General features: G+C 42.6%; 2 protein-coding genes across 11 annotated transcripts in view; one reads left to right on the top strand and one right to left on the bottom strand.

Annotated features, from left to right (window-relative positions):
- MCF2L2 (MCF.2 cell line derived transforming sequence-like 2) overlaps positions 1-15,378 on the bottom strand; it is a 264,579-nt gene that overhangs the window by 78,923 nt on the left and 170,278 nt on the right. The gene's annotated exons all lie outside the window — the stretch shown is intronic.
- The window catches only part of B3GNT5 (UDP-GlcNAc:betaGal beta-1,3-N-acetylglucosaminyltransferase 5), a 79,653-nt gene continuing 72,118 nt past the window's right edge, over positions 7,844-15,378 (top strand). The window contains exons 1-2 of one of the 5 annotated variants that reach the window (XM_043473618.1): positions 8,788-9,411; positions 12,311-12,413. In XM_043473618.1, coding sequence (XP_043329553.1) covers positions 8,866-9,411; positions 12,311-12,413 — 649 coding nt within the window. In that variant the 5' untranslated portion in view covers positions 8,788-8,865. Of the gene's footprint in view, positions 8,312-8,787; positions 9,412-12,310; positions 12,414-15,378 lie in introns of those variants that run through there. The other 4 variants (XR_006270376.1, XM_043473615.1, XM_043473617.1 and 1 more) reach the window with 4 other exon arrangements.

The following is a 15,378-nucleotide window of genomic DNA, read 5'->3' as shown; positions in this document are numbered from 1 at the left end:
CCACTTCCCAGCCCATCCCACCCGTGTAGGTTGCCACAGAGCACAGAGCTGAGCTCCCTGAGTCATACAACAAATTGCCACGGGCTATCTAATTTTCCATATGGTAATGAATATGTTTCAATGCCGCTTCCTCCATTGTATATCTTGTCATCTTGAATAAGATATAGGAAATGATCTTTGGTTTAATCACACCTTGCTTCTCATTTCTCACAAGAAAAGGAGCAAAGGTCATAGGCCTTTCGGTTAATGTGTGAATGCATGCACAGTAGCATGGCAAGGAGAAGGACTCAGCGTGGGCTGGAGAGGTCATGGAGGTGAGATCTGAACTGTCCTCTGTAAGAGGTGAGGACTTGCAGCAAGACAGGAGGGTGATCCAGGAAGGAGGAAACAGGAGCAGGGGCTAGGAGCCCTGGCTATACACAGGGCCCTGTGGGAACCAGGCTGCTGGGGCAGGGTCTGGTTGGGAAGCATGGGAGGCAGGGGGAGCCCAAATGCAGGAGATGGTCATTGTGCCAGGCAGTGGTGGGACCCGGGGAAAGGTGCAGGAGACTGAGTTGGCCAACAGGGCTGTTTCATTCAGCACAGAATAGGTCCTGAGGCTTCAGACTTATTAAACCATGCTCTTAGTTTCACATCCTTCTTCTGTTTTGATTAGGTGTTCCATAATTGCTTAATAAATTCCCAGAACTATAAATGGTAACAATATGAAACACTATGGATCCATAAGATGACCATATTGAAATTAGTGATACTTTAAGCATTAATAAAAGGTCTGATGAATATAAATAGTTCTCTACCTTCTGTAAGGCTAACAGTTACTAATGCGCCATCAGTTGAAAGTCTTGCTCAGTTACTGATGTGCCATCATCTCCTTCTCCTGTTTTATATCTCAGTTTCTATATTTGGTCTGATGTTAACTGGATTTGATCTCATTACTCTGATGTGTTTAGGGTAAACGACCTTAAATTCTTTTTAGAGCAGGATGGGGCACAAATAAATTATTATTAAAGTTTATCTGGATGAGTGCTCAGTTTTCAATATCACATAATAAATAATGACAAAGTAATTTCATGCATACTGCACTTTTTGAAAGAGGACTTACCAACACAATGCCATTTATCCTAATTCAAGCTAAAAATCCTGTATTCGTATAGTATTTTGGGAATTATAATTGTTTTCTTTTTGGCTGTATCACGCGGCTTGTGAGATCTTAGTACCCCAACCAGGGAATGGACCAGGGTTCTTGGCAGTGAAAGTATGGAGTTCTAACCATTGGACTACCAGGGAATTCCTCCAGTTTTTAAGAACTGCAGTAAAATACATATTACATAAAATTTTCCATTAATTTTTTAAATTTTTGGCCATGCCACATGGCCTGTGGGATTCTAGTTACCAACCAGGGATAGAACCCACAGCCTCCTACATTGGAAGTGTGGAGTCTTAACCATTGGACCACCAGGGAAGTCCTGAAATTTGCCATTTAAACAATTTTTAAGTGTATGATTCAGTGGAATTAAAATATATTCACAATGTTGTGCAACCATCCACAGAACTTTTCCATCAACCTAAACTGAAACTCTGTCACCATCAAATACTAACAATAGTCCTTCCTCCTCCCAGGCCCTGGCAACCTTCATTCCACACTCCACTTTTTGTTTCTATAATTTTGCCTAGGTAAGCAGAAGTCATACAACATTTATTCTTTTTCATCCGGCTTATTTCACTTAACACAATGTTTTCAAAGTTCATCCATGATGTAGCATGTACCAGATTGCATTCCTGTTTAAGGCTTTACATCTATTGTTTGCATAGATCATATTTCGCTTATCCATTCACTTGTTGATGGCCACTTGGGTTGTTTCTGCCTTTTGGCTATTGTGAATAATGCCAACATTAGTTTGTGAATCTCTGTTGAGTCATTGATTTCACTTCCTTTGGGTATATACTCAGAAGTAAAACTGCTAAATAATATGGTAATTCTATTTTTGATGTTTTGAGGAATCACCATACTGTAGTATTTTACATTCCCACCAGCAAGGCACCAGGGTTCCAATAACTCCACATCCTCATCAACACGTATTATTTTCCTTTTTTAAAAAAAACATTTATTTATATGGCTGTGTCAGGTCCAGACGCAACAGGACCTTAGTTGCATCATGTAGGATCTTTCTTGTGATGCACTGATTCTCTAGTTGTGGCACAGGCTTAGTTGCTCCACAGCTTGTGGCATCTTCCCAGACCAGGGATTGAACCTGTGTCCCCTGTATTGTAAGACAGATTCTTAACCACTGGACCACCAGGGAAGTCCCTATTTTCCATTTTTAAAATAATAGCTAACCTCACGATGTGAAGTACAGTTATTTTTTAAATATGCATATCATCTTCCTTGATGCATTCAACACCTGACAAAGAGCTCCTCCAGGACAGATATCATATCATCCATCCTTTGTCCCCATACCTTACAAGTAGGCATATTCTCAATAAGTATTTACTGAATGGATGAATGGTAGATTTAAGGAGCAGCCACAAATTCTGTAAGCAGGAGCAGGTACTAATTGTTATTATCATTTCACAGAAGAGGAAATTGGGACTCAGAGCATTAAGTGACTTGATTGAGGTCAAACTACTGGCTTGGTGCTGCCAGAAAGAGGTCGTATCCAGGATGTCTAGCTCTAGAACTAGAGACTGGTGTGTCAAGGGTGAATGTCAGTCCACCGAAATAGTACCCGATATTCGGACTCTGCAGCATGGCTCCATAAGGGACAGGGCCCATAAAATAAGGACACAGGTAAGCAGGTTAGAGGAAAAGGGGTGGCTCAGCCCATCATCCATTTTTTGCCTACGATTCAAGGAACCTGGTTCAAGTCTCAAAGCCATGGTGTATCAGTATATGTGCAATCCAAGCATAACAAGACTTCTTGGGAGAGACTTCTGGTACCAAGGAGATTCTTACAATACTGCTGATAGGGAAATCATTACTCCCTCAATTCATGGGAAAGGGTCGTATTGGTAGTAATTCCAACAGGAGTATCCAAGTAACTTAATGATTTTCCCGTAAAGGAAAGAAATTGTGAAACAGGTAATAAGCTTCTGCCTTACGCAAAGGGAAACCTATTGCAAAAAGGAAATTCCCAAAGATAAAGGAAAAATATGTGTAAAACAGTCAAAGATCAAGAATCACTGAAATGACACATTATTTTCTCTACCCTGTGTACCTTTTTGCAGACCTATTTGTATCTTTATCTACCCAGCAGATATCCTATCTATTAATCCCTTTCCTCCCCAAATAGTCTGTTTGCTTGTTTGTTATGCTAGAAACTTATTTCTCAGAGATATTGCTCTTTCTAAGATTCCTTAGCCCTATATTTATAGGACCAAATAGGTGTTAATATTGGGCTTTATGACCCTAGACCATCAGACTAATCAAGACCAATTCATGAAAGGTATATTTTTTTCAGAGAACATGATTTATCAAGAACTTTAAAATTGGCTTTTGAAAAGTGCTGTTATAAGAAAAATCTCACTATAGCCATTTTTAATTCCTAACTAATGATTCATATTTTAAATAATCCTCAATACAAATCTGAGGCAAGCTTATAACTGCCTTTTAGAATTAATTTGAATAGGATTTGAACTATGTATGCTCCATAAAGCAGGCAATGAGAGTTTAATAATTATTAACTATTAAGAAAAGGGCAATGGAGACTTATATTTTAGTTGTCCCTTAAATATTAGCACCACCAAACTTAAGTGCAAAATTTCTATCACAAATGATTGCATCTGAGTCAAGCACGCAGTCCCCATATCATAGTCAATAACTATTTTCTGAACATCTCCAGGTACTGTGATTTTCTTCTTTTCCTCTATACTATCTCATCACAGGATCCAAATAGTTTTTCTCAGTTTAGATAATTGTGGGAAGGCTCGTGCCAATTGTCTTAAAATGTAAGTGTTAATCAGGTAGAATTCAAGACTGTCCCTACACAAGTATCAAGTGTCCCTCCTGGCTTGGAGAGAAAAACATGGCGTTAGAGGCAGCCCCTGGAATCTGTATAGAATGCTGCATGGCTCTGGGAGTGTGAAGTGAATGTCTGATCTTTAGGTGGAGAGGGGAGAAGAAATGCTGAGGATCCACTGGCAGGGAGTTGGTACCAGATAATTGTCACAAGTGCTGTTTGAGCATTTGCAACATGGAAAGAAAACCTGTCCCAGCCTCACTGCCACAGGCCAATCCTCTCCCCCCACTACCTTCCCCAAGTGAGGCCCACTCAATCCATAGCACAGTGCTACTGCACCAAGGAGGGTCACAGCAAGCAGGACCTGCATCTCCAAGACTGTTCCTGTTCCCTGTTGGACCCCTACTGAGGGTTTTAGGGGCACATGAGAGATGATCCCTGGGTTGGGAAGATCCCTTGGAGGAGGAAATGGCAACTCACTCTGGTATTCTTGCCAGGAAAATCCCATGGACAGAAGAGCCTGGCAGTCTGTGGTCCATAGGGTCACAAAGAGTCGGATGTGACTGAGCAACTAAGCATGCACATACGAAAGATGCCCTTATGTACTACGGGCATTAAGGAGGTCCCCCCCTCAGGCAGAGGAGAAAAACACAAAATGGGTTCTTAGAATGGCCTGGGGGTGAGTATCTCTTTGAGCTGTCAATTCCCTTCATCTTTCAGCTCTAGTTGTACCTAGTGTGGTTTCATACAACTGCCAAGATCCCAGGACTGAGGCAGGCTGTTGAATGGTGCCAAACCACAAGAGCTACAGCAAGAGCTGTAGGAAAGGGGATAGTGTGCCTCCAGTGTCAGCATTTGGGCCTTGTTGACATGGAAGGTGAAGTACACTGGGGCCATTGTACTGTGGATGAAGCTTCTTGGACCAAAAGGTTAAACTTTTGATGAATGTGGGAAGCATTCAGCAAAAAATTGAATTCAACCAGTGGTTAATATATATTCACTCTTTGCAAGGCATTGCGGAAGGGTTTTTTAAGGGAATTGGAGATGAGCAGGATGTAATCTCCACCTTTAAGAGGTTAGGTCATTCAAAGAGTAGGGAAAACAGATCCATAGATATTGATACAGTGATAAAATGCCACTGACTGTTATTGACATGTAACAAACACCCTGGGCTGGGTCCACTGGTGAGAAGGATTCCGGCTCTTGGGGTCATCCAACACCCATCCATTCATCATTTCACAAACCAGTATTTGATTATCTCATTTTAGACCTGTTAAGCTTAAGACTGATGTGACATACTTAAGACTTTCCAGTTTGGAGCTCAGAATCTAGATTAGAAATATAAATCAAATATTAAAGGCAATGAATGAGATCACCAAGAAGCAAACGTGGTGAGAAAAGAATGCCCAGAAGGATATATGTGTGGGTAGGCAGAGGTGGTAGGCAGCAAAGGAGGAGGAGGCAGTGAAGGAGATGTTGCATTAATTGCTGGTGCTCTACTAACAGAAACTGTATCTCTAGAGGTGTGAAACACAGCAGGTCCTTTTATGGCAATGATGCTTATAAGATAGGGCAGGAAGACCAGCTCACCAAGCCAGAGGAGCTTTCTGTAGCCTGTAATGATCATGAGAATGACATCTGTCCACCCAGGCCATGAGGTGCCATGCTCAGCATTTCGTACATGTTACTGCTCTGTGATCAGTCCTCACTGCACCCTTCCAGACAGGAATTACCATGGGGCACAGAGAAGTTGAGTCACTTGCCCAGATTGTGTGGCCAGCAGGAACTAAGTCAGGATTCCACCCCCACCTCTCTAGCAGCCCAAGCCTTGCATGAACTCTTACTGGCTTCAGAACACGTAGCCTGTGGTGTGTCTGAATTCATGGGGCACGGCATGTACAGGGTCTGTGAGGAAATCTCCCTACAGAAAGGGCAACTAAACAAGTCAAGCCTGGCACTATGTTGGTATGCTTCAACTGTGTTAGGCATTAAGCAATCAGTTCTCCTTTCATGATTTCAGTAACACTTCTCTCTTTGGGTTTCTTTTGCTCCCACCATCTCCTAGGTTCTCTTGTACTCGTTTCAGTTTTCTTTCGCCACAACTAATAATACATGCCTTACTCTCTGGTTCTCTCTCCTACATTTGCTTCTCCTTCTGCTCTTTCTTGGCCTTTTCTCCTTTCTAAATCTAACATGCAAATTGTAATTTCTCTCATCTTTCAAGTTTACCATCTTGATGCTACAGGTCTCTCTTTTCAAGCACTTCCCTAAATTTTCTAGTGCTCTGTGAAGCAAATTTCTGATGGTGAGATTAAAAGTCATTTATAAATCTAATTTTAGTTGACTCGGTTCACAAGCAGCTACTGTGGACACCGAGGGCAAGGTGACACTGTCCTCATCCTTTGTGATGGTCAAGTCGGCTTTGCTATCAGTTAATTTTATCTCCAACTAATTTCAAAAATTTTATGTACTCCCTCCAGATAAAACAGAGTACTTTGTTCTATACCATCAAGTCTACCATCCTCTTCCTCTCCTCCTGGAGTGGGACAGGGTGCCAGCTTGCTGTAAGAAATCCTCTCAGATGTACAAAGCTGCCTTCCCTGTGCATGTGTGGGCAGCTGGGAGGCATTCTGGACCACTTTGCTCATCCAAACATCTTATCCACACCCTCTCCCCGCCTCCCACCTAAAGCTCCACATCCTTTCACCAATCTCTTGACTTACTTTTGAATCATTTCTCTCTCTGTCTGGGTTGTCTATCTTCATATAGGTCGATGTGAATATGTGATTTTCACATATATTTATCAATGTTTCAGTCAGTTTGTATAGGACAGAGTCCTATGTGTGCAAGCATGTGGAATACACGTGTGATACCTGCACCTATGTGGGCCTAGTTCCAAATGACCTGATGGGAATATAATGGCAATTAAAAATTTGTACATAAATCTGACATACACAGATGATACCTAGGGGGGAAATATCTGCGGGTTTATCATCAGGATTTTATTTCACATAGGTAAAACGAGTGATTTGCACTGTACTAACAATAAATTAGCTTATTTATGCGTCACTGTCAGCGACTCCCTTACAAGTCAAAATTCCTGAATATTTCTGTCTGTGATAGGACATGCCATGAGGTCTGAGTAGATAATAGCAATACTGGGTCTGAGTAGATAATAGCAATACTGAGCCACACTCTCTATACGTAATATATAAAACAAAATAATTGCATGGCTCCATATGCTAGGAGCTAAAGAAAGCGATTACAAAACCTCTTTAAAAATCTAGCTAGAAATAACAAGTACAGTGTTGTGTTTACAATTTGAAATTGATTCCATAATCTACTTGCAAGTCATTACCTGCCATTCCTTTTACAATAACAAATCCAAAGCTTTTACTTTACTGAAGTAAAGGGTTAATTTTTTTTCTGTCATGTCATATATTCTTAAATATATATTGCACAATTACAAAATCGTTCAAAATATCACCACTGTTAAATGACAATAATTGTTCTATAAGGAGGATGCTAGAACAACATCTGGGGAATAAGAAACCAAACCCCAAAACGATTTTATACTTTAATCCCTTCAGTGGAAATTTATATTCTGATTTTGTCTACTATGTGTATTAAGTATTCTGAATGGGGAAAACACCTCAAAGAGGACAGTCACGCGGATCCTGGCTCATAGTTGATGATCTGAGTAGTGAAGTGAATTCGCTCAGTCGTATCCGACTCCGCGACCCCATGGACTGACTGCAGCCTACAGGCTACTCCGTCCATGGGATTTTCCAAGCAAGAATACAGGAGTGGGTTGCCATTTCCTTTTCAGGAGATCTTCCCAACCCAGAGATTGAACTCAGGTCTCCCGCCTTGTAGGCAGACGCTTTACCATCAGCCACCAGGGAAGTCCGATGATCTGAGTCAATGATCTCAATTAACTAAAGAGGTGTGGAGAAGCACTTCCTGGAGCTGCCTTGCACCGACAGGAATAGACAGGCGGGACGCATCACCTTCACCTACACGCTGGGGTGGTGGCTACCGGGTAGGCCAGGCTGGGCTTCGGAGTGACGCCAAGAAGTGCAGGAAACGCAGCACACTGCGCGCTGGCCGCGCCGCTGACAAGGGCCGGGGCTGCCGCGCCCCCGCCCTCCGCCGGGAGCCCCTGATTGGGTCCCCCAGCTATCCGCCGGCTCCAGCCCGCTTCCCGCTGGGGTAGCGAGCCCAGCCGAGAGCCAACTCCCCAGCCCCTGCCTAAGATTTAAAGCGAGTAAGTTTTGTTCCAGAGATCAATGACTTTAGATCCCATGCCGGAGGAGTGCCGACCTGCGATTTGGGAGTTTAAGGAGTTGGTCTTGGTGAGTTTTGCTTTAAGTTTTCTTTGAAATGAAGCTGGGCTTGAAAGTAAACTCTTTGGAGGGCGGAGTGAGTCTCTCCCCCCGGCCCATTGTATTCCTGAAACGAACCGCTGTCGCAAAGCTCTTTGCAGTAAAATTGAGTTTCCTTCTTTTGTCACCGAGGCCCCCTGAAGCTCGGGGGGAGGGGGCGGGCGTAAGTAGTGTGACAAGATATCTTTTAAAGTCTAGCTTGCCCTTAGAACTCTCGCTCTGAAAAGGAAAATAAGGTGCTCAGAGAACTGCAACTCAATCAATCAAAACTTATCTCCCGTAGATGAGTAAACCGTTGCGTGTTCTGAACAAATGGATCACTTGTCCAACAAATTCTGTCTCCTAATGCAAAGTATATGGAGATCATATACTCAACATATAAACAACAATTCCAGTTCTTTCACATAGAATTAATATGTGTGATCGATCGTAGTCTTTTTAAAATGCTCCGTATCCCACCGCATCCTAACTGGGGCCCAGGCCCCCTGTAGGTGGAAATGTAGTCTTCTCTTCCGGATCACTAAATGGGGAAAGTTCCAGCCCGCTCGGCGGGGATAAATCGCAGCTCCTCATCTGGTTTGTTCTTTGTGAGGGGAGACGGGTTCCCTTGGTCCGCAGCGAGGGCTCCTGGCCGGCCTGGCCTCCGCCCCGCCCCTGCCCGGCCGGGCCGCCTCGCCGCGCCTCCCAGCCGGAGCGGCTCCCGGGCTGCGGGAAAGGAGTCTGTTCTGCTTCCTCTGGACCAGGCGAGGTCGCCAGGGCTGAGAGGGGAGGAGAGTCGCTCGCAGGGCGGCTCCAGGACTTCAGATTGGAATGATCTCTGGGGCCGGGGAGGCGAGGCTGTAGCTGACCCCGGGCTCGGCGCCGGCTCGCGGCCCTGGTCCGGAGCGCGCGCAGCCGGGCGTCGGGAAGCTGGGGCCGCCCTATCCGCCGCGGGGCAGGGCTGCCCGCCGCCCGAGAGTGCGGCGGAGAAAGAGGCACGTTCCCTCCCCGGGCGCCTTTGTTCATTCGGGCCTGCGGGCGGGCGTTTGGCGACCGCGATCCTGGGCCGAGCCGCCGTCCAGATGCAGCAGGTAGGCTGGGGGGCCCGGAGCTCCGCGGCTGGGGGGGAGGGTGAAGTTCCCCGGAGCCGGTCCCCATTCCTACGAGCTCCAGCGAGGCGGCCGCCGCGCCGCGATGCGGAAACCGGCCGAAGCGCGGGAGCCGGGAGGGTAACGCCGCGCCCTGCGGCCCTCGGTTTCCGGCTGGGGGCCCCCAACCTTACGCCCACACCTAGGCTGCAGGGGTGAATTCGGGTAGAGATCCTGCGTCGTGTTAGAGAAGTTGGGAAACCGCCAGACTGGGGAAGCTTTCAGTGAGTTACTGGCTGGGGCAATGCAGACAAGGAAGTAGGCAGGCGGGATAACTGGGAAATGAGACCTCTTTCTAAGCGGGGAGGTCCTGGCCACGCTTTCCTTTGACTTTGCCAAATTTTATTTTGCTTCCTGAAGTAACAGAGTCATTTGTTTACTCAGATGCCCCTTACGCAGGTCCAGAGTAGCAACTTTTCATCCGATTCTGACAACACACCCTATGTTTTTCTCTCCCAGTGTTGGTGTTCATAGGTTATGGGTCATGTTAAAGGGACACCAACGTTGTACCGCTCGGTGGCTGGTGGTGGCTTGGAGGTCGTATTTAGGGTAATTCTCTAATGAAAGCACATACATTAGAACTGGATTTGTTCCTCTGTGCCTTTATTTTGGGAAACTTTGCCTGGTCCCTATGGGGGCAGGGAGAAGGATGTGAGAAGCTGAAACTGACCCAGAAAAGGAAGATTGAAGATAGTTGCATTAAGTGGTGGTGCTGAAAAGATCCTGTCCTGAACTTTCTGAAAGGGGGACTGGTTATAAGCACCTGAGGTTTATAACTTTCTCATAAGAAACTTACAGTAGATTTTACATCTTGTCACTGTGCAGGGGTGGGGCTGCTTTTTGGAGTCAACTCTTTTTCTTTTAAAAACAATAAATTCAATATCTGATATCAATAAATTCAATATCTGATATGTTTCCATTAAATACATAAATGATTCTCCCCTCTTCCACTTTCTCTCTCTCTCCCATCTCCTCTCCCACAGACACTTTCCATGAGTGTTTACTGAGCCCCTCTGAAGATGAGGGTGACTCAGTCTGAGGAACCTCAGTCGCCAGGGGCTCTCTGTAACACCTGAAGATGGGAATGAGTGTTGTGACAGGGAGAGTTCAAGCTGCAGCTCAGAGAGGCTGTTTCTGAGGAATGAGAAGTGAGGGATGATTAGGAAGCATAGATGATACTGCACTAAATGTTCTGACCACACACATACACATACACATGCACAAACACAAATCATCAGAAGGTGGAGAAGAATTTTCAAAATAAAGTGCAGGCTTTAGCAAGGGAAAATGTCAACTTATATATTTCATTAAAATAGAGATCAAATTTCCCTTTTATAAAAGACTGATTCAAATGAGATTGTAAGAAAAGGAAATAACTTTCTAATTCTCAAATATAGAACAGCTTGAATAATAACTCATGGGTTTTGAAATGGGTCATCTTTTTAAATGGGTCACTTTGGCTAGAATCATTGCTCTCAGTGACTTTCAAATTGTCAGGGTAGAGTTCTTTCTGAGAACCAATTGGACTGTAATCTACATATCAGAACATAGGATGTGGTAAAAAGAAACTGGGAGCAATTCAGAAGGAAATTTTCTCTTAAAGTAACAAAAGGTATCCTTGTATATTTGAAACATTGTATATACTCAACTGAATAAATTTTAGCTTTGCATTTTATGGCACATTATACTTTTTGGGGGGAATACTTCCATAGCCATTATTTTATTCCATTGTTGAATAATCTTGTGAGGAGAACTATACATTGAATCTATGTTCCAGAAGTTGGGGAACAGCAAATTACTATAAGAGCTCTGCCATTAGATACAGAATTTCTGCCAGCAAAGATTCAGCCAGAACAGTGTAAATCTAGAATGGTTTTTTTTACAGTCTGCATATATAAAAGAGATAGAAGAATTCATGTTTAAAGATAAAAAACTCAATCAAGTGAGAAGTAAACTCTGAAAAAGCAAAAGTGACTTCTTTACATTTAAATGCTAGAAATTCAGAGATTGGCTTTGACCAGTAACTTATTTTTAAGATTTATCTTCCATAGTGAAGATTATAACACTAGAAGTCAGCTTTTTTTTTTTTTTTTAACAGAAAGGAATATTCCTCTAAGTCTGAAGGCAATAAGCTCCCTAAATTCCAAGTTCAGGGTACTATTACACAGCTTTAGATTCCCTGAAATTTCATATTTTTTCTCTTTTATTCCTTTTCTACAACACTTTCGACAAATTTTTTATTGTGGTCTAAGAAAAGTAAGTTAAAAACTTGACTCAGGTTTCCTTCTCTATATTTTACAGGACCTTACAATCTTTTGACTGTGTCATTTGAAGTGTGTTCTTAAGTGCTTGTGGGAGCCATATTGTTCTTTCCTGTCAAGGATAATGGAAGACCATGTTCAATTAGGAATGATACCTTTGTTTTCAGTCACAATAGTGTTTGAGACATCTTAATAGCCATTAGCAATCAGATCAGAACTTAGAAAAACTCATATCTAATAAAAGTTTTTGAAAAGAATATTAAGAGTACAGCTCATCACTTTGAAAGGAAAATAACCCCTAAAGAATATCAGCCATCTATTAACTAAACCATCATGGTAAAGATGCATGAACAATTTCTAGAGAAAGGAAATTAACATATATCGAACACTTGATCTGGACCACATTTTATCAGTAGATCATCTAAAATGATCCTCAGAAAACACTGTTGGTACAAGGTTTAAAGACAAGTCAAGCTCATGTGACTAGTAAATGGGAGCACTAGGATAGAAATTATTTTTGTTCACCTTCACACTTGATTTTTCTATTCTCTTGCCCGCCCCCCTGCCTGCCCCCCCGCCAGATTCCAGGTTGCACAGGAACATTTTTTTTTTACTCTGTTAGTGGATCTACCCTGGAAACATCTCTGAAGCCCTCTCAGCATCCTGCCTGTGGCCTACCACACAGTATGTGATAATTTAATACTTGTTGAATGACTTAGATGTAGGTATTACCTACTTCAGGGCTGTACAGCATAATGTCTAGGACAGGGCAGGTGTTTAAATGGTAATTTACTTATTATAATAAATGCTGATCAGCTGAGATGGAAATGTGATATGTGTGTGTGTGTGTGTGTGTATCTTAGGTTTTACACCATTATTTATTTTTTGTATTCTGAACCCACAATCAAATGTTGCATTCACAACAGGACATATGTTGCCACTGGATAACAGGCCAAAGTGTATAGCTTATATAGCAGGCTTATATCAGGTTATATTGTCACCATATTTTGAAATCACTATTTTTCATATTGTAATTTAACCTCAGCTGTGTATGAATCCTCTCCTTTCATTTCATCCAATACTTATTCATTGAATACTTGCTTAAAACATCCTCTCTGAGTCATGTGCATTTTATTGTCTTCTCCTTCCCTCCTTACTTTTTTCTTTACTTCCTTCTACCACTTTGAGGGCTTTCCAGGTGGCCCTAGTGGTAAAGAACCAGCCTGCCAATGCAGGAGATGTAAGAGATGTGGGTTCGATCCCTGGGTTGGGAAGATCCCCTGGAAGAGGGCACGGCAACCCATTCCAGTATTCTTGCCTGGAGAATCCTATGGGCAGAGGAGCCTGGTAGGCTGTGGTCCACAGGGTCGCACAAAGTCAGACATGACTGAAGCGACTTATTAGCACACATGTACCACTTTGAATCTCCTCCCTTAAATACCCCAATCTTCCATGTGCAGGAAAGACTTTTTGTACCCAAAGTGACTCAAACTGTCACTTTTGCCTGTTGTCTGGTGCTACTGGGATCAAGGAAAGGAAGAAGGGAAACGAGATAGAAGGTTGGGAAAAGGCTGTGTTACAGAGAAAATGAAAACAAGTTCTCAGGCGAAATGCAGGTGGTAGCAAAACATAAATGACTCCCAACTTCAGACAGGGAAGCAAATCTTTTCCCTTCTAGGATTGGTTCTCTTGGTTCTGCCCCACCAGCTTCTCTGTCCTCCCATCACACTAGGAGTACAGCAAGAGCAGGTCAGGAACTCAGGGACAGGGCTGTAAAGGATCAGCTGCTTCTGAACTGCCACAGGGTCTGGAATTTATGGAGGCTACCGGGTTAACACCATGTCTCCATGCCTCCGTTTCTTCTTCTGAAAAAGGGGAAGATAACTTCTCCCTCATAGGTTGTTGTGAGACTTGAGAGAGCTACTGTCTACATAAAGCTCCGGGTGCACAGTAAACACACCATGTTAGCAACTGTTGCTACATGAGGCATAAGGAGAAGTTTGCTACTTAAGTAGGCAAGAACAAAACTGACAAAAATTACATTTATAAGAACTGGCAACCCTGTCAACCCAACCAATATGCCTCAAGAATGAACACAGAAATGAACACAGAATGAACACCGGCTTAGAAAAGCTAGTGCATGAGCTCTCCAAGACCCTTTTTATATATTCAGCTCTTTTTTTTTTTTTTCCTTTTGTTTGCTTCAAATTCTGTATAATCAAACTGGTTACTGGGAAATGTTAGCAACCTTTAATATAATTCCTCTGAAATATGATAATACTCTATAATCCCTCTGTCACCAGTTTCCTTAGTGCTTATCTTTACTTGGAGCCTGTCTTTACTTGTTTGTTCATTTTGTATTTTCCTATTTTTAGTTTTCCCACAACCAGCAAACAGAAATCGACAACCATGTTTAACTTATAAAGAAACATATAGCATAGTTTATGTAAGTGGAGAGCAATTTGCTAGATTTACACTATACATTTTATAACCAACTTTTCCCACTGTCCCAGATCCATGCTTGCAGAGCTGGAATTTAAAGTCTTCAGACTAACAATGGATCAAGAATTAACTCTAAAATGTATTCTTTGTGGAGGAATAACAATTCCACATGGCTTTTAATCTTTGCCCAGAGCTTGAGCTTAAGTTTCATAGCTAGTCACAGTCACAAAAACACTTAAAGATAGCTGTTGCATGGAATGTGTCCTTTTTTTGTAGCCTTATATTGAAGACACTTAACTTTGATTAAAGAATAAAATATAATTGAGAGAATATCTCATTTTTCCCACTTAAAATGTGAGTTGTACATTCACATTTCAGGTTGCCACCTTTCTTATTGAGCAAATAGAAACAGACTTAGTGCTAAACAGTAACCAGTTGTGTTTCTTAGGATCAAATCCTATTTTACTAAGAAAAAAATCTATGAAGATCAAATCATAGCCTTTCTGGTAAATTCAGGGCTTTTTATACCTGATTTCTTTAACATGGCAGTTTGGTTCCTGAGGATTTATCCTAGCTATGTTTAATAGGGAATAAATGATCAGAGCAAACCAGGAAAAAAAGTACTTGGAATGTAAAACAAAATGTAACATAAAGATGAGAGAGAAAATGTTATCTTTCTTTCCTTTGAGTTATGTCTGGAAAGGAACCAAAAGTTGTGTCTCACATGGGACTTTAAGTCATAAAAACTTAAGCTTCAAAGTATCAAGTAGTAAGGCTTAAAAAAAAAAAAAAGAAAGTCTGTGACTTGCTGGAGGAGCAACATTAGTTTATAGTCATATTTTTATCACTTTTAAATTTTGTGCCCCAAATGAGTGCTTCACTTGCCTCTCCCTAGCCTGGCCCCTGACAGTGGTCAGTGTGCTGCATAGAGGGAACGGAGCAGGCTGCCCAGCATGGGGAATTCCTGAAGAGGAAGCACAGATGGGATGAGACGGTGACAATTGTGTGATGTCTTTTACTTTCTTTATGAGGTAGGAAGGGAAGTTGTCAGCTAAGAGTGAGCACTACACTTCCTCTCATCCTAGGAAGACGGGGGAAGATTCAGCATGGCTAGTGAAGAGCCTGGGAGAGGGAGAAGGTCCAAAACAGGTGGAGGACGGTCACACAGCACTAAGCAGTTGTGGCGGTACTGTCTGTCTGGTGCGTT

Source organism: Cervus canadensis, chromosome 7 (assembly GCF_019320065.1).
Source record: "Cervus canadensis isolate Bull #8, Minnesota chromosome 7, ASM1932006v1, whole genome shotgun sequence".
NCBI lineage: Eukaryota > Metazoa > Chordata > Mammalia > Artiodactyla > Cervidae > Cervus > Cervus canadensis.
The sequence above is the reverse complement of the archived record's forward strand: the minus strand, read 5'-3'. Positions and strand labels throughout refer to the sequence as shown.